The sequence below is a fragment of the Pseudoliparis swirei genome, chromosome 9 (assembly GCF_029220125.1).
Source record: "Pseudoliparis swirei isolate HS2019 ecotype Mariana Trench chromosome 9, NWPU_hadal_v1, whole genome shotgun sequence".
Lineage (NCBI taxonomy): Eukaryota > Metazoa > Chordata > Actinopteri > Perciformes > Liparidae > Pseudoliparis > Pseudoliparis swirei.
The window spans coordinates 13954110-13977050 of NC_079396.1; the positions used below are offsets into that span (position 1 = coordinate 13954110).

General features: G+C 43.9%; 2 protein-coding genes across 2 annotated transcripts in view; one reads left to right on the top strand and one right to left on the bottom strand.

Moving 5' to 3' along the window:
• The window catches only part of lrp1ab (low density lipoprotein receptor-related protein 1Ab), an 80426-nt gene that overhangs the window by 8626 nt on the left and 48859 nt on the right, over positions 1-22941 (bottom strand). Inside the window, exons 28-77 of the mRNA XM_056423776.1 lie at positions 22470-22601; positions 21644-21871; positions 21344-21518; positions 21014-21108; positions 20748-20897; positions 20459-20599; positions 20149-20277; positions 19927-20058; positions 19673-19807; positions 19459-19588; positions 19210-19336; positions 18566-18717; positions 18277-18401; positions 17630-18001; positions 13606-13795; positions 13236-13440; positions 12961-13153; positions 12281-12406; positions 12057-12185; positions 11566-11685; positions 11292-11405; positions 10996-11145; positions 10785-10907; positions 10527-10643; positions 10291-10419; positions 10032-10157; positions 9771-9911; positions 9483-9670; positions 8402-8585; positions 8219-8304; positions 7993-8112; positions 7662-7849; positions 7307-7512; positions 5095-5283; positions 4610-4758; positions 4270-4363; positions 3996-4112; positions 3731-3850; positions 3478-3600; positions 3268-3393; positions 3008-3124; positions 2201-2307; positions 1932-2064; positions 1692-1814; positions 1452-1574; positions 1223-1360; positions 979-1116; positions 726-845; positions 339-598; positions 50-228 (exon numbers count right to left, since the gene is read on the bottom strand). Coding sequence (XP_056279751.1) covers positions 50-228; positions 339-598; positions 726-845; positions 979-1116; positions 1223-1360; positions 1452-1574; positions 1692-1814; positions 1932-2064; positions 2201-2307; positions 3008-3124; positions 3268-3393; positions 3478-3600; positions 3731-3850; positions 3996-4112; positions 4270-4363; positions 4610-4758; positions 5095-5283; positions 7307-7512; positions 7662-7849; positions 7993-8112; positions 8219-8304; positions 8402-8585; positions 9483-9670; positions 9771-9911; positions 10032-10157; positions 10291-10419; positions 10527-10643; positions 10785-10907; positions 10996-11145; positions 11292-11405; positions 11566-11685; positions 12057-12185; positions 12281-12406; positions 12961-13153; positions 13236-13440; positions 13606-13795; positions 17630-18001; positions 18277-18401; positions 18566-18717; positions 19210-19336; positions 19459-19588; positions 19673-19807; positions 19927-20058; positions 20149-20277; positions 20459-20599; positions 20748-20897; positions 21014-21108; positions 21344-21518; positions 21644-21871; positions 22470-22601 — 7414 coding nt within the window. The remainder of the gene's footprint in view (positions 1-49; positions 229-338; positions 599-725; positions 846-978; positions 1117-1222; positions 1361-1451; positions 1575-1691; positions 1815-1931; positions 2065-2200; positions 2308-3007; positions 3125-3267; positions 3394-3477; positions 3601-3730; positions 3851-3995; positions 4113-4269; positions 4364-4609; positions 4759-5094; positions 5284-7306; positions 7513-7661; positions 7850-7992; positions 8113-8218; positions 8305-8401; positions 8586-9482; positions 9671-9770; positions 9912-10031; positions 10158-10290; positions 10420-10526; positions 10644-10784; positions 10908-10995; positions 11146-11291; positions 11406-11565; positions 11686-12056; positions 12186-12280; positions 12407-12960; positions 13154-13235; positions 13441-13605; positions 13796-17629; positions 18002-18276; positions 18402-18565; positions 18718-19209; positions 19337-19458; positions 19589-19672; positions 19808-19926; positions 20059-20148; positions 20278-20458; positions 20600-20747; positions 20898-21013; positions 21109-21343; positions 21519-21643; positions 21872-22469; positions 22602-22941) is intronic.
• Positions 13802-17623, top strand: LOC130199925 (galanin receptor type 1-like). The gene has a single exon (XM_056423782.1). It carries the CDS (start codon positions 15845-15847, stop codon positions 16880-16882), a length of 1038 nt encoding a protein of 345 aa, XP_056279757.1. The 5' UTR covers positions 13802-15844; the 3' UTR covers positions 16883-17623.

Genomic DNA, 22941 nt, shown 5'->3' on the forward strand with positions numbered 1-22941 from the left:
TGTCGAGTGTTGCCCGAAAGCCCCCATCAAAAGGTTCACTCTCTCTTACCCTCTCTGTGGATCCACTACGATGGCATAAGGCTCGTCTATCATGCCAGAGACGAGCGTCTTGCAATGCTGGCCTGACATCTGAGCCACTTCGATTACATCTCGGCCGGAGTCCGTCCAGTACAGGTTACCAGCCACCCAGTCCACGGCTATACCACGAGGCATCTTTAGCTCCTTGATCTGGATACAGGCAGAGAGGCAGTCATTGCATGCCAATATGATTGTGTGGGATGCGTTTGTAAGAGTGTGATGAAGAGTGTGTGCACCTGCACACATTTGACCAGCATTACCTGCAGGTTGGTGATCCTGCCCTCACTCGAGGAGGAGGGCGATGTGGACGGTCCTGGAAGTTCATAGGAGGAGATGCGGCCCGTGTGCCAGTTGGTCCAGAAGATGCGGTTGGTTTTGACATGCAGGTCCATCGCATCGATACGCACACTGGCATCGCCTTGGAAGGTCTGCTCATAATGCCAGTTGGGCATGCCGGGGTCCAAGCTGCGGATTTCATTGTCGTCGGCGATGTAGAGAATCTGTCGACTGCTGTTCATGCCTGTAAAAGGAAGGAGAACAAAATCACAAGGATGGCCGTTGAAACTAAAGTGAACAATTACGGGTATTTTAAAAAGAATCAGAAAAGGATAAGCAGAGTATAACATATATATAGTTATAGTTCTCACTGTCAGCCTTGCACGTGTCACTGATCCTAGTGAAGTACTTGTGGCAGCTGCATTTGTAGGAGCCTTTGGTGTTGTTGCAGACATGGGAACACACTCCGAACTGAACACACTCATTCTTATCTGAAAAATGGAGAGCCAAATAAAAGGTTGTATTAAATAGGAAAATACCACACCCCACTTCCTTACCTCCAAAGCATTTATGAATTTGAGGTGAGTTATTATTGGTCTGGTGAAGTGCTCTGGGCAGGTGTACCTCCACAGGTGTAGTGTCCCGTCTTCTGGAAGCCAGGTTTGCAGGAGCAGAAAGAGTCTGTGCCGTTGGGGACGCAGTGGGCCTCGTCGCCATCGCCACACTGAGTCCGGTTACTCCTGCAGTCATTCAGTTCGGTTTCTGAACACAAATACAAGTCAAACACGAGTCCGAGGTCTTTAAAATCTGCCGATACCTAACATTTGATACAATTACTTTATAATGTAGAAGTTTTGACATGAAGCACCTGTCTTGCAGTTGATCTCATCAGAGCCATAATCCTCACAATCGTTAAAGAAGTTACAACGCAGAGTGGAGCTGATGCATCTGCTGTTGCTACACAGGAACTCATCCTTCTCACATGTGGGAACAGCTGGAGGGGCCTCTGTAGACACACACACACACATCAGCAATCTCCTTAATCATAGTTGAAGTGGAGGGGATTTCACATCGATTTGAAAGACTCGACAACTTACGGCAGTTCAGTTCATCTGATTTGTCGCCGCAATTATTGACACCATCACAACTCTTTGACACTTGCAGACACACACGGTCGTTTTGGCAGCGGAAAGCTCTGGTGGGAGGACATTGGAACTTCCCTGAAAAGCCAAACAGAAAAGAGGACATGAGACAAAAAGGTAGGATACAAATTTGGACAAACGATCGCAAAAGACAAAGACGTTGCACATGTGCGTGATTCACTAGGCTGCACTCACTGCACTCCTCGGGGTTCTCGTCAGAGTTGTCCCCACAGTCATCCTCTCCGTCACACTTCCAGGCGAGGGGTTTACACAAAGTGTTGTTACACTGGAACTCATCCAGAGGGCAGTGACGCCCAGCTGAGTAAAACAAAAAGAGATTTTTACTAGTTCAATGCAACAATCAGATTAGCAGTACAAATTACTCACATATAATGGAATTTAAAACGGCATATATAGACACAAGCATGAACTTACCAGCACTGCCGCAATTCTCTTCATCGCTGCCGTCCATGCAGTCGGGGTCGGCGTCACAACGCCAGCGGATGGGGATGCAGTGTCCGTTCTTACACTGGAACTGGTCGTTGTCACACTTAAGGTCACAGCCATTCTGAAGAAACATCATAGCCCACAAGATCAGCGTATGTACTTACAAATGAAAACTTACAAAACAGACAATTCCATTATCTTTCCAGATCAATACAAGATCTCATTTTAAAGGATGCCCAAACATTAGGTTTCTGCACCTCATCAGATCCATCAGCACAGTCATGGTCTCCGTCACACTTCCACCTCCCAGCAATACAGCGGCCATTGGTGCAGGCAAACTCACTTTCTGAACATTGTCGAGGCACTGCAGAAGAAGGCAGGGTGGCCAGGTCAGTGACATAACACATAAACACCCCTCACAGTGAGCTATGACTTTTAGTCTTTACCACAAAACACGGGACAAAGGTTGAAACAACCACAGAGGACGATAGTGGATGCAGCAGGAGGTGAAGTGAGAGAATGAAAGGAGCTCAATAAGTCTGAATACTATTTTTATCGAAGGTATTTCATTTGAGTGCTTTATTTACGTTTTTAATAATAAAAAAGCATTAAACATAATGTTTTATGCAGTGGCATCTGGTGACAAATGGGAAACAGAACCGCAATACAGCAAAAATCAGTATTTAGAGCTCAGGTTGCAGACTCTCACAGGTGGGGGTGGGGTCACAGCTGGACAGGAGCATGAGAGAGTGGAAACAGCGTAGAGTAGGAGACACAGCAGACGGGTGACATATGAAGGTGGAGTAACTTACCTCTGGCTCATGCCAACTGGACAGTATGAAATGAAACAAATATCAGATGAGGTGAGATGCATCCGAAATGACAGAATGGATGTTATCGCATGTAAGTGACTTAGAATGCAGAGTTAACAGGTTAAAGATCCAGAGTGAGTATGCATCCAGTGGACCAGGCATGAGTGTAAGTGACACTGGACAAGGTGAGATAACAGGTACCAGTAGTACACGGCATAAAGGCGGTGTCCCGAAGCTTAAAGTGACACCTACTGCACTTGTCTTCATCAGAGTTGTCCCCACAGTCGTTGTCGTAGTCACACTGCCAGCGGCCTGGTACGCAGCGGTTGTTCTTACACCTGAACTGGTATGGCTCACATGTCCTTTCAGCTGTACAAAACACACGGAGTGTTAGAATCCATAAAAGAAAAATAGAGAGAAACAAAATCAGATTTGAAAACCTACGTGGCAGGAATGCCGCTTCAGGGCATCTTCATTTAAAAAAAAAAAAAAAAAAAGGAGGATTTTCTTACCACACTCCTCTTTTGGTTCATCCGACGCGTCACCACAGTCGTCTTCGCCGTCACACTTCCAGCGAGCGGGGATGCAGCGTCCAGAGTCTTTGCATCGGAACTCGTCTACACCACACGTCATCTGGGCTGGAGACATTTGGGGGCGGTTACTTTTGAGGGCTGACCAGGACGACTCAAGATAAACAAAATGCAAACTGAAATGAATCTTACTGCAGTTGGCGGGCTCATCAGATCCATCCACGCAGTCATTGTCGCGGTCACACACCCAAACACGAGGTATGCAGCGTTTTGTGATGGCACATTGAAACTGGGTGGGCGCACACGTTACCTCGGCTGTGGGAGGGAATGATAGAGTTAAAGTCACCGTGTGAAATTAAGAATCAAAGTGTAAGAATAGCATAGCGAGGCTTGCACTGCATTATATATGATGCAATTGAATAAAAAGAAAAATGGTGCTACTCACGGCAGTCCTTCTCATCCTCTCCTTCTCCACAGTTGTCCTGGCCGTTGCAGCGGAAAATGCCCGGGATGCAGCGGCTTGGGTGGGAACATTTGAACTGACTGGGCAGGCAAACGTGAATGTCTGCGGAGCGGTTACACAAGCAGAACAACACAACGACACAAGCAACAGATGTGAGCAAGAAAGGAGTGATGTTAGTATCCAACACAATATACACAGGGCAGGATGCAGATAATTAAATGTGCAAGATAATAATGTGGTGACATACCGCAGTTGGCTTCATCCGAGTTGTCCTGGCAGTCGTTGTCTCCGTCACAGATGTAGGCAGGGTTGGTGCAAATTCCGGTGCCACACTGAAACTGCCCTGGCCTGCATTTGAACTCCGCTGTCATGAAAAAAAATTTTTTGTCAGCATCACATTTTTCAATACTTCCGCTCCTCTCTGCAGAATAGTTCAGTTTATTAAAAAATGAATTACACACCGACATGTTTCAGGAATGTGACACACTTTAGTCTCCTAATTATCTTTCTCAAACACTTACGGCAGTCTGCTGGCTCATCCGACCGGTCCCCGCAATCATCCTCGGTGTCACATTTCCACCAGAAAGGAATGCACTTGTCGTTCTTGCATACAAACTACAGCACAAGAGGGACATTAATCAAAATGATGAAAGGACATAACGCAAGAGCTCCTCTGCATCAACAGTGCTGACTCAGCAGGAGCTAGCTGCTGTAGCACTGGGCAACCATCCAGCTATCAATAGACAATCACACGGCATAGCACTTTCTTAATCAAGACAGAGCGAGAAATGGAGATATGAAAAGACACCTATCAACTGTAGTCATTCAGTCATATTCACATTGATGATGGCGCCTCCTTACCTGGCTGGCTGTACAGTTGGACATGCAAGTGCGGTGATCATTTGCCAGGAAGAAGTTGGTGGGACAGGCACACTTGTAGCCCCCTCCAGGAGAGAGGAGGCAGAGGTTACTGCAGCCGCCGTTGTTTGTCTGGCACGGGTGGTTGAGCACTGAGAAAATGATGGAAAATTGGAAATGTAATAAACTTTGACTGCAACGACATGTGATTCAGCACAATACTGAGGTTTTATGATATTTGGATCACGTAGGGAAGATATCAATTTTGTGTTTCAGAGTGTGTTGGTGCCTTTGCATTCATCAATATAAACAATAAATCCCGACACCATAACAGAATTTAACGCCTTTTCAAATCTTCTTTCTTGGACTAGACACTAGTCCAGACGTTTAGTTGGTAAACATGTTATTGAAAAGGAGACAGGTAAGATCGGATTGTCTTTTTTGGGGAGAATTGGAAAAGTCTGATTAAAAAAAGAAGCAGCTTTTACCTTCGGGCTGGCGGTAGGGATGGTAAATGTGAATGTCCATGGGCCGGTGCAAGGTGCTTATCAGGGTGGTCTTGTTGGTACCCAGAGACTTATGAGCCCTGTTGATGGACTTTGTCTCCCAGTCGGTCCAGTAGATGTGCTCCTCAAACAGAGTCATTGCAAAGATGTGGGGGATGTCTTGACTGAGGACTGAGAAGCAACAGACAAACAGTGAAGCACATTGTTAATGAGTCGATAGTTATTCTTTCATACTGAAGGTTTCCCACTGTTACACATTATTACAATTAATTTGTGCATTTCTGTTACCAAAAATCAATCTTTTCCTGATTTGTTCATACATTTCTGCTTAGTAATGCTCATCACCAGTAAACACCATGCTTTCCAAATAAGAGAAACATATGCTCCACTATACGGGTGTGATAAACTGGACATAAATGTCCCATTCATATTACATACAATACAAATTTCCATTATATTTGAGAAATTCAATGTCCAATGGTAAAGAAAAGAAGAGGAAGATAATGTTGTGATTTTAGCAATCAAACGTTTCTTATTCTTGCCGCTGTATCCTAAAGAGAAACAGTTGGGACAGTCTTGTCCTGTTAATGTAAAACAGAGGCGGGGTGCACAGCTACAGTGGCTCTCTTCTCTCGGTGTGTTAGGTAATGGTTTCTACGCCGCATTAGGCTTTACACTCTAATTGCACCTTTTCTGCTCCCATTTCTTGTCATTTCATGTGTTTGTTCTCAGTATTTGAGGTTCATGCATTCTCGAAACATGCCATTAGTTTCTGTTGTAAAACAGATACATCACACATGCATGGATTGCCACACGCAATAAGACACATGACACAAGTTCACAACCCCTGGTCATGAGGTGACCACGGTTTCAGTATTGATTATCATAAGTGAGGTGCTTTAACCCTCGTGTTGCCTTAGGGTCATTTTGACCCGAATCAATATTACACCCTCCCCCCGCCTTAGGACTAATTTGACCCCATTCAATGTTTAATGTCAGTGTTCTTTCGGTAGTCAACAAACAAACATAAAGTGCCTCACACTTAAACTTGGAAAACAATATTAATTCTAATAATTTTCTGGAGGTTTTAATTGCTGGCGTCAAATTGAACCCAAAGGGTAAAATGTGTTAGTAAATATAAAGGTAACAGGAGGGTGTAATATTGATTCGGGTCAAAATGACCCTAAGGCAACACAATGGTTAAAGAACTAAAAAGATGGTATAATGAGATGGAAGTATCAGGTCGAACTGTGATATTAGTTGGATTAGCATGAAGCTCCCTTTGCTCAAGCCCGATCAAATCAAACAGGCCAAGTCTTGGTCTGCAAACACACACAAGGCCAAACTGGTGTTTGTATATCAAAGGGCAGGTGAATAACTGACTGGATAAACTAAGCCAATACTTATAGTACCATGTTCTCGAACAAGTCAAACTTTGACATATGTAGGTCCTTTATTCGAGGAATGATGGGAAGCCGCAGCCATCTATATGCGTTGACCAGAGCTTAGCGGAAGAACAATACAAACGCCCGGCTGGGCTCCAGAATTCTTCTGCACGCCTGGTTGGTTGACAATATCAACTATTGTAGTGAGGGTGTTAAGCAACTGAGCGCTATGTAGACGTCATACATGCTAGAGGCCTCACTGGTCAAAACAAAAGGGCTTCTGTGCTGCATGCTGCATGAGCCCATCTGACCTGCCCGCTTATTGTTGGTGGCTCCCAAACAACGTATGCACGACTATTTAACAAGAGGAAACTCTTCAGACTGATGACAAGCCCATAAGCCTGGCAGCCTACAAATTGTAAACATCACAAAACGGTGGAATATTTAGTTTCTGCACTTCCTCGTTTCACAGCCAATGAGGTTTTGTGAAATGCATTTCTCCTTTTAAGTGGACTAGACAAACTATTTGAAGCTTCCCAGTTTTTCACCAGCTTTATTTAAAAGACTAAAACAATAAATGCATCAACAATGGCGCCTTGAATGCATCTTCCGTATACATTTCAAGTTGAAGATGCGACTATGTGGCCTTCAGTTTCCTGGCTTCGTAACTTTTCTTTTTAAAATGACGTTTTATTTACTTGAAATGCATTTCTTATTTTTCCAAAGTCCAATATTTAGAGTAATACATGAAAATCCTGACCCATCAGTCAAGTTGCTTGAAGATGTCTGAATGTGAACTGGTCCGTTACCTGTGTGTCTGTTGGTGCCATCGAGGCTGGCAAACTCGATGTAGTCCTCTCTGGCGTCGGCCCAGTATATACGGTCATTGATGAAGTCCAGGGTTAGTCCATTGGGCCACGTGATCTTATCCTCGACAATGACACTTCTGTTTGTGCCGTCCATCCCGATTCTCCCAATGTGAGGGCTGTCCCCCCAGTCAGACCAATACAGATACCTAACCAGCAGGGGATAAAGATAGTGTGTTAGTTACAGTATGGTACTCAAAAGGACAAGGACTGTAAATGTTAAAAAAATAGCTCAGCAGTCACCATGACCGGATGAGAATATTTTGATAGCCTGTGAAACTTGAGCTGTGCTTCTCACCCATAGCGGACATCCACAGCCACAGCACGAGGTTCCCTCAGGCCCTGGTTGACCAGCACAGTCCGGTAGGCCCCATTGAGCTTTGACACCTCGATGGTGTCCCGGCCTTTGTCACACCAGTATAAGTTCCCGCCAACCCAATCCACTGCCAAGCCATCTGGGTTACTCAGGGAGGTCCGGTGCAAAACCTGCCACGTCAGTGGGCCACAGGGTTAGACAGAACGGTTCCAGTCGAGAGATTCACACAAATTTCATAAAAAGGAGTAAATACAATGGTTTGTAATGGTTAATGTGATGGCTGGCTCAAAGGTGGTCCGAGTTCCTCACTGACCTCTATGTTGCTGCCGTTCATAAGCATGCGTCGGATCATGCTGCCCTGAGTGGTCACGTCTGTCCAGTAGATCATCTGCTCTGCGTAGTGGAAGTCCAGTGCCACTGCGTTATTTAGACCCTGAAGCAGAGGTATCGATGGTTGTTACAGGTGAATACAGTGTGAACAATAAGAGCTTCATCTTGTTGTGTTACGGCCGGTCAAACAGAGATAAAGAGCGTCTCACCTGTTTTATAAGAGTGTAGTTGGATCCATCCAGGTTGAGTTTTCTTAGGTAGTATCGGTTAGCAAAGATCAAGTAGGGCTCCTCTTCTACACACGAATACCAGACAGAAAACATTTGAGTCAGTGACGATTCGGCTGAGAAAAAAACAGCAAAATGCAAAACACACACACAAGCATGCCTTACCCGACGTGGACTTGCAGATGGTGGGGTCATTGGGGCTGAGTTCAAAGCCATCCACGCAGAGACAGTGGAAGCTGCCATGTGTGTTGATGCAGCGCTGAGAACAGGGGTAGGTGGTCGTGCACTCGTCTATATCCACGCATGTCTTCCCATCACGCTTAAGCTGGAAACCAGGATGACACCTGCACTGAAGGGGCCAAGAGCACAGGAGACATGTCAACATCTCTTCGCCTTCAAGTTTGAGCATTTCTCACTTTCAGTCTGGACCAATTAGAAGTGCCTGCCACTGCCTGACAAAAGCCCTGTCAGTCCAACTGATAGACATGTTGTTCCTTCACCAAGAGCCAGTTCATATGTAGAGTGTTACAAATATCTCAACACTTTTATTAAATCCCACTGTCAGATAAACTGCATAAATAGCTACGAATCTCATTTGCAAAATACTCTCGCAACAGAGAGCGTGGGTACAAAATAAGCTGTCATTCAATGTGTTTGACTAATAGGTGGAATGCACATAATTTTACCACAAGGAATAGTCAGAATCAGCTAAACTGTCAGTACTCATAAGCACATCTGTGTTTTAAAACTCAAACACTTTCTCACACTTCCAAATTATACTCCTTTGCCATTATTGGGGAATTGTAATGATACTGGGCACTGTGCACAAAGAAGTCACACACGCAGGCAACTCTTTGATGGTCAAGTTTTGTACAATTAAATGTTGCGCAAACATTGGATACTGACACCCTGAACAGCATGAAAAACCTTTGGGTTTACAAATCATTGCGTATAATTTTCAAGTGAAGCTCTGACTACTTCCTCAACATCACAGACATGAGAGTTCATACAGAGTCCAAGCTGCTCTAATAATGGCCTGCTACATCAAGGAAGAGAGACCAAACATGTTTGTTTACAGAACTGCATGCCTGAAGTGAGTGGTTCCCACATTTTTTTAATTCAGGTCCTCTTTAAATCACCATGAATAGATAAGTCAGTGAGTTCCCAAAGTAATTGGATTTGCTTAATTTGCTCATATAAAATTGGGCCGTAAAAATGCAAATTGAAAAACAATTGGACGACTTACCTTGAAGCCAATCTTGAGGTCATCGCAGAGCTGCGAGCAACCACTCAGCTTACTGTTGAGACACTCGTTGATGAAGCAGTTGAGTTCATCAGAGCCGTCACCGCAGTCATCATTGCGGTCGCACAGCAGAGTCTCATTCAAACACTTCCCATTACGGCACATGAAGGCAGACTCATTACACGTCCTCTCTGAAATCACAGACAAATGGCAGGTTACGTTAGTGTAACTTTGAAACAGGATGTGGCTTTGGCAGTTCTGTGTTTCTCACACATTGATTATAATTTCGACCTGAGTCAGTGCAGCGAGGGTTCTTGGGAGCTTCATCGGAGCGATCCTGACAGTCAAACTCGCCATCACACTCCCATTTCTTCTGGTTGAGGCAGCGGCCGTTAGCACAGCGGAACTCATCTGGACCACATGTTGGGTATTCTACATCACAACAAGAGGATGTTTATCATAAGACTACCACAATGAAATGTTGTGGGATGAATTTTTGGACTTTCCTTCCTGACTTTCTCTTCCAGGATTCCAGTCCACACACACACTCACCACATTCTGGGGATTCATCGGAGCCATCGGAGCAATCAATGTCATGATCGCACACAAAGTGCTTGGGGATACACCGTCTGTTCTGGCAGCCAAACTCATTTTCATCACAAGTGTTGTTGGTGTACACTGGAAATGGAAAACACACATTTGTTAATGGGCATGGAACTTTGTTGGCAGAGTTTCTGTTTTATTTTGTTTAGCCACAACTCTTGGGAGGACAGATTTGTCCATGGAGTTATTTAATAACCGGCCCACTCACTGCAGCCAGCCTTGACACTCTCATCAGCTCCATCTGGACAGTCTTTGTCTCCATCACACTTCCAGCGTTGAGGCACACACATGTGGGAGCCGGGACACTGGAAAGCCTCAGGACTGCATGTCTTGGACTCTGATAATTATGGGAAAGTTATGTGATGATGTAATGTCAGGACATCTTACGCATAAAAGCAAATGCCTCCACTGGGCATGGGAAAAGTACTTTTGAGAGTTACTTACTGCATTTCTGGTCCTCATCAGAACCATCTCCGCAGTCATCAGAGCCGTCACACACCCAGTGGCTGGAAATGCAGCGATGGTTCCCACATTCAAACTGGCTGGATGAACAAAATTTGTCTGCGGAGGAGGGAGAAATTATCTTATTTACACTGCGTAGGTTTTTCCATGGGCAGTGGGAAGCCAAAAGAAAGAGGCTGTTTTTCCTAGTATGCTTTGGATTTTCACGAAATAACATGGGTGAGAACTTTGTTGACTGACCACAGTGCGTCTCATCAGCTCCATTCTCACAGTCATTCTCCTTATCACAGGTCCAGCTCATAGGAATGCAGCGGCCACTGGGACAAGCAAAGAAGTTGACTGGACATTTAAGCTTCCTTTTATCTGCAAGATAAGAGAAGAAAAACAATTGAAAATCTTTGCCAATTTAAGAAAGGCAGAAAACGTTTTGAAGGGAAACAAAGCACCCGACCTGGGCAGTTTCTCTCATCTGAATAGTCTCCACAGTCATTGTTGCCGTCACACACCCATGAGGACAGATAACACAGAGTAGTTTTCTCACAGCTCTGGAAAGACACTCCTTTCACTCCCAGGCGGAAGAAACGGGAGCAATCAGTGGTTTCTGAGAATAATGGAAAAAGCTTTTAAAACTGAACTTCAAAGATATTTGAGCTAATCCATTAGGATTGTTTTCCGCCATGCAATTCTCATTTCTGTTAAATTTCCCCTTTAATAATCTTTTATGAATCATCATGGTCGATTACTTACGGCAGTTTATTTCATCACTAGCATCCTCACAGTTGACCACCTGGTCACAGCGGCTGAAGTTGGAAATACAGCTTCCATCTTTACACTGGAACTCTCCTACTTTGCACATGGTCACTGCAGGATGCAAGAGGCAGTTTGAATGAGCAAAGAAAAACATTGGGGGGTTGTGTGGACATAACAGTTAAACTTTTAGCTAAATCTGATACCAGACTGACATCTATTCAAACCTTTATGATTTTTCAATCAGCCATACAAGTGGATATTAATTGCTTACTGTTGCAGGGCAGTTCATCCGAGCGGTCACCACAGTCATCTGTGCCATCACACCAGAACTGGTGGCCGATACATCGGCCGTTCATGCAGCGCCTGTAGCCTTTCTTACAAATTCGATTGGCTGCGGAGAAACAGCAGTCGATTAGAGTTGGCAAAAAGTCCAGAGTCCTTTTTCGCATATTATAAATACAAATATAAAAACAACTCACTTTTACATACATTTAACCAATAAGCTGTGCTACATACTCTGCATCAAAGAAACTACATTCCCCCTTTCCCCTCTTTAAGCTCAACATTTACATTTTCTTTCCTAAGTAGTAATTCTCTCCTCTAACAACATTATTTAATACAAATTGTATTGTATTTTTGCACCAATTTTACATTGCTTTGACTATAACCATCAGCTAATTAACTGAAAATTATCAAATATAATTGGTGGCCTGTGACAGCTCACCAGTAGTGCCGTAACCAATAGTCTCATCAGAAACTCACCACAATAGGACTGCTTCTCATCAGACTTGTCCTTGCAGTGGGTCATGCCATCACAGGTCAGGCTGTAGTTGATACAGTCGCCGTTTCCACACTCAAAGTCATCCACACTTCCACATGACACATTCAGTGCTGGTGAGGTAAAAACATTTAAATTCAGCAAAATTCTACCTTTTAATCAGGAAGTGGACAATCGTTTCCTACAATGATTGAAGACTTTCTCTTACAAGAGCAGGTGTTGTCTTCAAGGAGTTGTCTGTCGCCGCGGCAACTGCAGTTAACCCGTCCATCGGAGGTGGGCAGACACAGGTCTTGGCAACCTCCGTTATTTGCGCGACAAGGAGAAAACTCACCTGAGGAAGTCATGACACAGAGGGGGTTAGAGTCTTATTTCCTTGTGGCGAAAATATTAAAACAGAATGTCCAATATATATATACATATATGTATATATAAATATACATATATGTATATATATATACTGTATATATAAATAAATAAACTTGGTCATAGTTTAAGTTTGTTGTAGAATATAACAAGGCTACTCTACAGTCATGCTAATGATTTGTTACCAACACCAACATGCTGTTGTTTTGCATGTATAACATTTACCATGTTCTCCATCTTACTTTAGCTTGTTAGCATGAGAGAATTTTCCAGTTACAAACATACAGCCGAGGCTGATGAGAATATTATTAGTTTTGCAGGTATTGGACATTGAGATATAGATATCTGTGAGAAATTTCATGGCAACCTATTCCGTGTTGAAGTATGTCAGTCTGAATCAAAGTGGGGGAATGACGGGCTGCCGAAAGCCTCACTTTTAGTATGGATACAAAATAAATGAAAATGTAATCGAGAGGTGCCACCTATACAAACTTTCCAGTAAATTCAGTAACCGATACTTACAGCTGTTGGTGTTATTAGCTACAGCCACAATGCCCATTGGTTGCTGAGGGATGTCCGCACGCAGCACTTTCATGTCTCCTCCTGTGTATTTGTCAGCCCGAAGGACGGCTCTCCTCACCCAGTCAGTCCAGAAGATGTAGTCTCCATACACAGCCAGGCCAAATGGATGCACAGGCTCATTTTTCAACAAGACCTGAAGCGGAAACATTTCGCCATCATTTCACAGAATTCAACACCTCAATGTAGCCAAAGAGTAAACTAAAGGGCTGTCTTACATAACGGCTGCTTCCATCATATTCGCAGCGTTCAATCTTGTCCAGTGTGGCGTCAGAGAAGTAGAGTTTTTCAGCACGGTGATCTATGGCCAGGCCGTTGGGAGTTTTAATATCACTACCGATGATCGCGAGCACATTGGCTCCATTCAGAGAGGCCCTCATGATGCTTGGAGCCTGCTCATTCCAGTTGGTCCAGAACATAATACTGTAGTGGGCGCAAACTCAGGATAAGCATAATGATGTGCAGTGGAGCTCAAAAAACATCTTGGAATAAATGTCAAGGTTGAAAGAACTGAAAATAAATCTACGGTTCAAAAGAAAGAGGTTCAGATACAGTGCATGGCACGAAGTTTCGGTATTAATGACTCACTCCTGACACTCGTCCAGCACAAAGGCTCTGGGATGGTCCTCTCCAGACATAGTGACAACAGTGTTGCGGTTATAGGCCACAGAGCGGCTCTGGTCCACAGTGTGGCGAGTGATGGTTGAGGTTGTGTAACTGGTCCAGTAGAGTGTATCCCAACCACGGTGATATGCCAGGCCCTCAACTGAGCCTACATCTGTGGAGCAAAGAAGGACAAAGTTGGCCCTCTGTCAATGTGTTGGACCCATGACTATAGTTTTTCAGACACTAGTTCTTTTATTTTCATCGAGCCAAAGCTGCAATAAGCAAAAAGCTTGAGGAACGACGTCTTTTACATTTCAGTACCCAAATTATTGACTCTCGGGAGTGTTATTGACGACCTTCAGTGAGAATTCAACAAATGAAAAATGAAACACTCCGAGTGAGAAGGTTGAAAAGTGAAACGGAAAGAGTGTGATGGTAGTGGTATACAGAGCATGTGAGTATGTGACACACCAGCGGTTTCTGGAGAGCGTTTACAGAGTCTGTATCATCCTGTCATTTCATGGCTGGCTGGCTGGCTGCCTGCATATACAAATACAGCTGCCCGTGGACACTCTTATTCATGGTGACTTCTTGTTGGAGAAAGCTGCCACTCCAAAGCTTGAGTCTCTTAAGGGACCAAGGCCAGGGTGAAAAAGAATCATCCGTGAACGGCAAAGACGAAGCTGCTCTTGATAGCCACTGTCCTTTTGTTCGACTATCCTCCACTTGTAGCACTCATAGTAATTATACCATTTTCACTGTGCCTATATGACGCACAACTTCACGGAAAAGGACACTGTACTGGAGCCTTACAGGATCGAAGATGTTCATCCATCTGTTCTTGGTCACACAAGCAACCACATATATGACCACTTACGGCCAACAATAAAAACCTGAACACTCCACGCAACCGTTTGCTCTCCGTTGAAAGTGCTTTAATAGATCTTTTAAATAAATGACAAAGTGCCATAATCAACCTTAATGCAGGACGATTGAAATACTTTATACCTTGTTAAGCAAACTAAATGCAACTCGACGACCAGCTATGGGTCAAATAGTCACGTAAACAAAATCACACTTGTGTTTTTCATTCTCAACAATCAGGATGAGCAAAACGGAAATCAGAAAAAGCTAAACCCGTGCACCTAATTTCTTGGGTTGAGGAAAGATCATTTACTAAACAGAGGTAAATAAAGTAGGTGCAAGCCAGTATTATGTAATGAGAAACATCATAGTCTCCCCTCCCCTTTCCTAGACCAGCTCAGCCCCTGGTTACTGTGCAAACAGTCGGGAAAACCTGTTGCAAAGACCACTGCCGCTCAGAGTCTCCTGGGCTATCACAGGAGAAGTGTAGTAATCAAAGTGACAGCAGAGAATCACTTGTCTTTTGTTACTGCTAATCTTAAAACAAATTAATTACTTATTTATCCCTTCAACGGATTGAAGTCATGTTAATCGTTCAGTATGGTTTCTGCTGCCGACGTCTACAAGGTTGCAAGCCTCTTGAAAGCTTCTAAATGGACAAGATGCCTCCTGCCGCGGTGACCACTTAGCATCAAGTAGCATCGACTCCATTTAAAGTGGAATGTCAGTTCGCAACCACTGGGATGAATCCGTCTACCGTTGCCTGGTTTCAAGAAATCAATACAGCCGTGGAGTAATTGCTGCAGTGACATCTCTGTTTTTCCTTTCTCCTTGGATTATGAAGGACATGCTGATGCAGCCAAGATAAAGCCAGTGTGCAAGGACTCTTTAAGGTCATGTATATTATTTTACAAACTGGCTAACAATGGGTAGTCATAATTCTGTCTAATAAGTAGAAAAACAGTGACACATTTAGGATTCAACCAGAGCAGGAGGACATTACGACTTAAACATGGATTCTAACTGCATGTGGATGGACTGTGTATTTTTGCAGTTCACATTTAAAACTCCACAAACCCACTAAAGATCAACTAGTATATGCTCTTTTTTTTCTCCTCCTGCAAGTCCGAGGATTGTAAGCGCCAATGGAGATAAAGTCAACTGACCGGTGCTTTGCTTCTCACTGTAATCACTAGCCAACTTAATGGAGTGTGGTCATACCTGTGATTAATCCAAGTTAAGACACGGACTGGAGCCAACAGATGCATCACCCAGACACAGCGTGAACATGCTGCTCTGATGCGGAACATTAATATACCATTAGATTAATTACTCAATAGACTTTTATTTTGAGTGCATGGAGACTTTGGGGCAGCAAGTGAACGGCAGCAGCCTTGAGCAAATGAATAGAGGAGATGAGGCTTTGATCCAGGTCTTAGTTCCCATCCTGGATGGACTAATTCTGGTGACTGGTTTGGTGGGTCAAACCCTGGTCATCATCATTCTTAATGGTAGGAAGAGGAAAAAAAGCCAACCCCCGCATCGTACAGACACCTTGCTGCTGGCTCTGAGTGCTGCAGACCTGCTGCTGCTGCTCTGCCTGCCTTTCCACACCTCTGCCATCACCCTGGGCTTCTGGCCTTTCGGCAGCTTTCTGTGCAAGGCCGTCAGCTTCCTGGGTGTGGCCTGCTCAGCTGCTTCCGTCTTCACCCTGGCAGCTTTGGCTGTGACGCGTTACCTTACAGTGGTACACCCCACCTGGGCGTACCGTTCAAGAATTCAGCGGCACATTAAGCTGACAGTAGCTCTCCTCTGGATCCCTGCCTCGGCTTTGGCAGCGCCGCAGTTTGCCTTCCGCACAGTGACCGCCTCCAGCCGGGTGTACTGCTTTGCCTTCCTGTCCGACTTCAGCCAGCTGGTCTACAGTATTGCCCTCTTCCTGTTCGGCTTCGCTCTACCACTGGGTATCATTGTACTGATGTATGCCAAGATCTACTGTTTTCTCCGACAGGCAAGGCTGCTGGGGAACGCTCCCCGTATGGAGCGCTACCAGAGCCAGGTCACTCACACTTCAGCTCTCCTGGTCCTAGTCTTCACTCTCCTCTGGCTGCCCTCTTATGCACTCATGTTCTTTTATATTGGAGGAACCATGGAGGGCTCACCTGGATACAATACCGTTGCAATCCTGGTCAGACTGTTGGCATCCTCAGTAGCAGTGGTAAACCCGGTACTATATGGGTTGATGTCTCAGAAGTTTAGACAAGACTTACTAGAGATGGGGAGGAAACGCTGGGCATGGTGTAAAAGCTGTCCGACTGGTTGCCCTGATGTGATGGGCAGGGACACGGTACAGCGCTTTGAGCTGGACACGACTTCAGAAAGAGGACAAAACTGACTCTTTGGCCAGATAGAAAACACTGCGACATCAGTACTCAGTTAATGCTTTACTGCATCTACATATACAGTATGTACTTATCTATCACTGTATAGAATTGTATTACTGTATGTAAAGATTACACATGTAATGCTCATGTGATGTAAAATACAATGCACTTCATTCCATTGTGATGTATTAAATCAGGTAACAACTCTTGATGTGGGAACTATAAATCTTATTATTATCTTTGCTAGTTTTTACCAACAATTTGCTTGGATTTCTTAACTTGAGAATTTGAAAAAAGAGAATGTTAAGCTTCTTAGTCAGAATTCCTGTTATGAATAGTGCTTGCCAACAGATTTGGGTCCAGGGTTTTAAATGTATTGCTTCTGGATGGAGTACAACAGCCTTCTCTTGAATCATTTAAAGAGAGTGGGATTTAAAAGACACATTGGCATTGAAACAGGCAAAAATCACAGGGAGTGTGCTTGTGCATTTGTATGTGAAAGTGTGTCTTCTTCAAGTGGTAGCCCCAAGTGATGCCAAGCCTCTCTAGTTTGAGAAACTGCAGCTGTGTGTACATGGAGTTGGTGCTTGTGTTGCAAAAAATGAGTGATGATGGCTGTTTATAATGTTGAGGGGACAACAATCAATTATCAATGGAGGGGATAAAAGCAACTGCATCAATGCAGCTGAAATATGGGTGAAGTGATGCAGAGTTTTGTGTTAAAAAGAATGACATGTGATTGATGACTCCATACTTACTGTCCACCACAATCTTCCGGTCTGTGCCATCATCGTTGATCTGCTGGATGTTGCCAAAGTGGATATCGCTGAAGAAGATGCGGTTGGTTCCTTTCCCTCCACCACCATGATAGTCATAGCTGAGGGCAATGACATTCTTCATGTGGTCAGGGTCCTCAAACGGCTTTATCGGCGCGTTGAGGTTCGTCTCATCAGACAGGTGGATGCTCTTCAGAATGGTACGCTCCGAGTACAGCAGGTATCCGTCATAGTCGCGGCAACCGCGGTTGTCCTCTGCCAGCATGCCGTGAGCACAGGCGCAGGTGCGCTGCCCGTTGCCACGGAAAAGACACAGCTGTTCACAGCCGCCGTTGTCTTTGCAGACATTGGTGCCTGAGGAGTAGGGACATGTTCATGAGGTGTGTTGTTATAACTAATAATGAACCTTTTTAAACACAACTCATCGATTCCTAAGGGGCTGGATAAAGTTGGGTGGGAAAAGTTTTTATCATCGTGTCTGAGGGCATGTTTTTACATACATGCGAGGACTAACTCAAGAATGACCACTATTCTTGAGGACGTATTTGCCAGACTTATCAGGAAAAAAGCTATTTTCTTCAGGTCTGTGGTTCAGTTTAGGGTGCTTAGTGTGCAGTGTCTGTTCCTACCTTGCTGCCTGGCTCTGTTGAAAACCTTGATGTCTTTCAGCTGTACACCGATGCCAGTCCTTAGCAGAACAGCATCTGTAGCGTTGTCTTTGCTGCCTCTCTTAATGGAGCCATTGGCATGAGTCCTAAACAAGAGGCAACACGGATTCAATTAACAGTATGATACACAATGAAATCTTCCACATAATTCAAAAGCTGTCATGCAAAAATGGGTATGGACAGATAGTAGAGCAATGAAAAGAGATTGTTCAAAGATTTCTTTAACTAATACATTAACCTCTGAACTGACCTGTCACTCCAATAGATGAATTCCTCAAAAACAGACACAGCAAACATGTCCATGTTGTTGTTAGCCAGCACCAGCTCCCTGTTCTCTCCAGTCTCCAGGTTGATGCGCTCTATCTTGTCCGTCCTGGCATCGCACCAATACAGCATGCCCCCCTGCAAAGAGAAAGCAGAAACAAAATAGTGTTGATTATTTTGGGAAGCTCACATTTTAAAAATGAAACCAAAAAGGTATCAAGGAAACCAACACATCAGACATCATAGAAATGATTGTAACGCCCCCTTTAGCTTGGTCGCTACAGCACCTAATGCCTTAAAATGTAAAGCTGAAGCAGAGAGAAGACGAGAGAGGTTGTACAAAATGTAAATAGTTTGTGATGTATAGCATGTGGAATTGTTTTCCAATTTTTGTAAAATAAATGTTCAAAAAAATTAAACTTATTTTTCATGATTTATGGCATCATTATTGTGTTGTATTGCACCAAATACTGTATATCTGTGTGTTCTCTTCTAGATACGATTGTGCCATTTCCATAGAAGTGCAGGACTTAACATTGCAGAGAGTAACACCGCTTGGGTCTCAGAGGGTTAATTAATAAATGACAACGGAGTTTAGGGATGTCTTGTATGCGATGATGTGGTCCTCACCTCGTAGTCGACGGAGATGCCATTGGGCCAACTGATGCTCACATTGACCAGGACCAACCTCTCGGAGCCATCTAATCTAGAGCGCTCAATACGAGGGTACTGACCCCACTCAGTCCAGAACAGATACCTGCAAACAAAAGTACATTTTATAGGAATTTATATATATATATATATATATATAGTATCACTATCACTCCATGCAAGTAACTGAAGGCAACAGCAGAAAGCTGAATTCAACTGGAGACCTACCCTTTAACTGGGTGAACAGTGATGGCCCTGGGCTTGTCCAGACCCTGGGAAATGACTACATAGCGGAAGGAGCCATTCAGCCTGGCCACCTCGATCACGTCAAAGCCCTGGTCAGTCCAGTAAATATTTCCTATAAGAGAACAGAGATGTTAATCAGCTATGTAGTCATGGACAAGGGCCTTAAAATAGCATTTCAAATCCGTCATGACGAGACCTGCGATCCAGTCGACTGTGATGCCCTCCACCCTGCCAATGCCGTTGGTGACCACATCTTCTCTCCATGTCTGATCCCTCTTCGCCCTGCTGATGGTGCTCAGGCCCATGTCCACCCAGTAGATGGTGTCATTCTCTGAAAACAAAGAGGCCTTGTGTCAATCTATAAGTAGTGACTTCACTGAGATAATGACAGCTTTAAAATGTCACTCAAGAAAGGTCCTCCAGCTACTGATTTCCAGCAGTGTCACTCACCAGCGTGGAAGTCTATGCCGACGGCCAGAGAGGTGCCAGACACGGGCACCAAGGCGTCAGATTTGTCTGCCGGGTCGAGTGGAATTCCTCTAATTCCCTCATGAACAGAGTAAAGAAGGAAAGAGTCCATGCCTGCTCGGAGAGAGTACAATGTATTTGAGTGTTTAGGGCTCACTGAATTCCGACAGTAAGTGTGACTGTAAGTGTGAAGTGGTGTCTTACCTTCACAGGACTGCTGTCCTGTCTTGAGGCTGTATCCAGCAGTGCACATGCAGGCCCGGGTTGTTGGCGAGGTCGGCAGACACAGCTGGGAGCAGTCTCCATTGTTGTTACTGCACAGGTTGATACCCGCTAGAGGAAGAACAGACAATCAGTGAGGCACGATAAGAAAAGAAAATATTTTTCTTTTCAAGTTTTATGCTAAATAAAGGAAATAGATATGCTGAATTTCACATCCACATCAAAACATGAGTCTCAAGTGAATTTAATCTATATTTGCTTTCCAAAAATATGCAGGATTAATATTTCTTACCTTTCTGCACATCCTCATCGTAAATCCTCATGTGCGTAATCGGGGAGGTGTTGTTTCGCAAAACCTTCCAGTTTCCTCCATCCTTCTTGTCACATGTTCCTATCTGGTCAGTTCCCTGGTCTGCCCACCACAACTTGTCTCCTATAGTGTGGGAAATTGATTAATGTATTGTTATGATGTTTGTTAAACATGGGCCAGTCTTTAGTCTAAGCATGTTAAGCAGGCGAATATGCAACTATCAACTTACAGTTCAGAGGATATATTTGAAGTATCATCTTTTTCAACTTACCCATAATAGCCAGGGCAGTCGCCTTAGTAAGTTTATTTTTAACACCTTCCAGGATTTCAAGTTTCATCCCATCCAGATGACAGTGGCTAATGGTGCCATTTCCTGAACTGATCCAGTACAGCTGCTCTTTTTCATAGTCTATGGAGAGGCCTGAGTGGACAACATAAGGAAGCTATGATATATATCCCTAATAGGATTATTGTGTCCTTTCACACCGTGGAGTTAAATAGGGTACTAATGTTTGCTGACAGATATTTTTTGCTCACCCACTGGTCCTTTTTGATCGGTGAAAAGTATGGTGCTGTTACTACCATCCATGTTCGCCATGCTTATGTTGTCACCATCAGTCCAGTACATCTTCCTGAAGACAGATATTAATTTATTAATATTCATGAGATTTATTTTTGTGTATTGCATTAGGAGAGAAAAACTAGTAGGCTATGGGAGAAGTGTCAGCCAGGGTATGGAATGTAAATTACAAAAAGAAATTAGAGACTTAGTTGGTGAGTGAAAATGGAAAACAGAAAAAGAGCATCAGAGCGAGAATTTCCATTATCATCTGAATGCAGTCCTAAATAACTGGAAACAGATCTCACCCCAGTAGAGGATGCACCACCAGGCAGTGAGGCTTGTCCAAGCCCTGGATGACTGCATTCTTGAAAGATCCATCCAGTCTGGCAACATTGATCTGCTTCTTATTGGCATCATAGCTGGTCCAGAAGAGGTTTCTGGACACCCAGTCTACTGCCAGCCCGTGGGCATTAGGAAGGTCTGGGAAATGTTCGAATCACAATGGAAAAAGTTAGGGTTTGATCTAATTTTCAGACAAATACATAAAGTTTAAACTATCAACTGAAATCAAAACAAAGAATTAAGATTCCTATAATCGTTCTCACCAGCAGACACAACGGTCTCCACCCCAGTGCCATTAATGAAAGCTCTCTTGATTGTCTGCGTTCGAACATCCGACCAGTAGATGCGATGCTCCACAGCGTCATAGTCCACCACGGTCACATTGTCAATGTCCGGCACGGTGAAGGAGATGATGTAATTGTAGTAGGGGTTGTCAATGTCGACGCCCCGGATCTCGATCTGACGAGCATACAGAAGGAACTTTCTGGATTCTGGGAGGAAGAAAGAAAAAAAACATGTACTCAGGATAAGAAAGATAATTTATGTTGCATTTATATATGTATATATATATATACACACACATACATACATACACACACTTATCTAGAAATGAAGGGAAGGGCGAAGAGAGAAAGACGTTTTTTAAATAAGCCAATGCATAAAGTATACTAAAGTCTAATGTCTAATTGATATATACTTATACATACTTAGTGATTGAAAGTTTAGTTAAGGTTAGTCTTCTTCTCACTGAACTTGCCACACAATCACGGTGCAGCAAGCTGGATCCCAGGAGACAGAAGCTCAAGAGGGTCAAACTGACAAGTCAGTCACATGTTGCCCTTGTCAAGGTGTGATAACCTCCAGAGAGATGGAGATAACAAATTACTCCTACACAGTCAAACTGCATGCAGCTTAAACATAGTTTAAGTGTTGAATGTGTCCAGGTTCAGAAAACAACTTTTGTTTGGCTGAGATTCTGCTCCGCTCTATAAAAAGGATTGTATTGATCTACCCTGCTGAGATGAACACTCTCTCAGGGTTTACTTTCAGGTAAGGCAAAAGTTTGTGAGGAACAGGATGTGTCCTTACCTTTGCAGTTGCGTTCATCAGGCTGAAGCTTCATGAGGTGAGGGCAGGCACAAGAGAAAGTCTGGTTGAAGTTGATGAGACACAGATGGGAGCAAGGGCCTTTACCATCACTAGTGGCACACGGGTTAGGAGCTGGAAGAAAGAGGAATAGAGAGGAAATGTGGTGAAAGAGACAGAGGGGATGCATTTCCTTTCAGGCTCACACGATGTTCTGCAGATTGCAGTGTATATATTTTCAAAAGGCATCTCCCAAAATTAAGAAAAATTAGACCATAAATTCTAGTATCAGACTAAGCCAACAGTTAAATGTCAGAAGTTGTTTGCAGAGTATTACAATCCAGGGAAAAGAGATTGTCGAAAAAGACTTTGGTTTCAGTCAAAAAGTCATTTTTCTTTAGGAAATGTTTTCTAACTGAGTGAAATGACCTGGTAGTATCTAAGTTGCAGCCATGATAAGAGCTGATAGAATTCT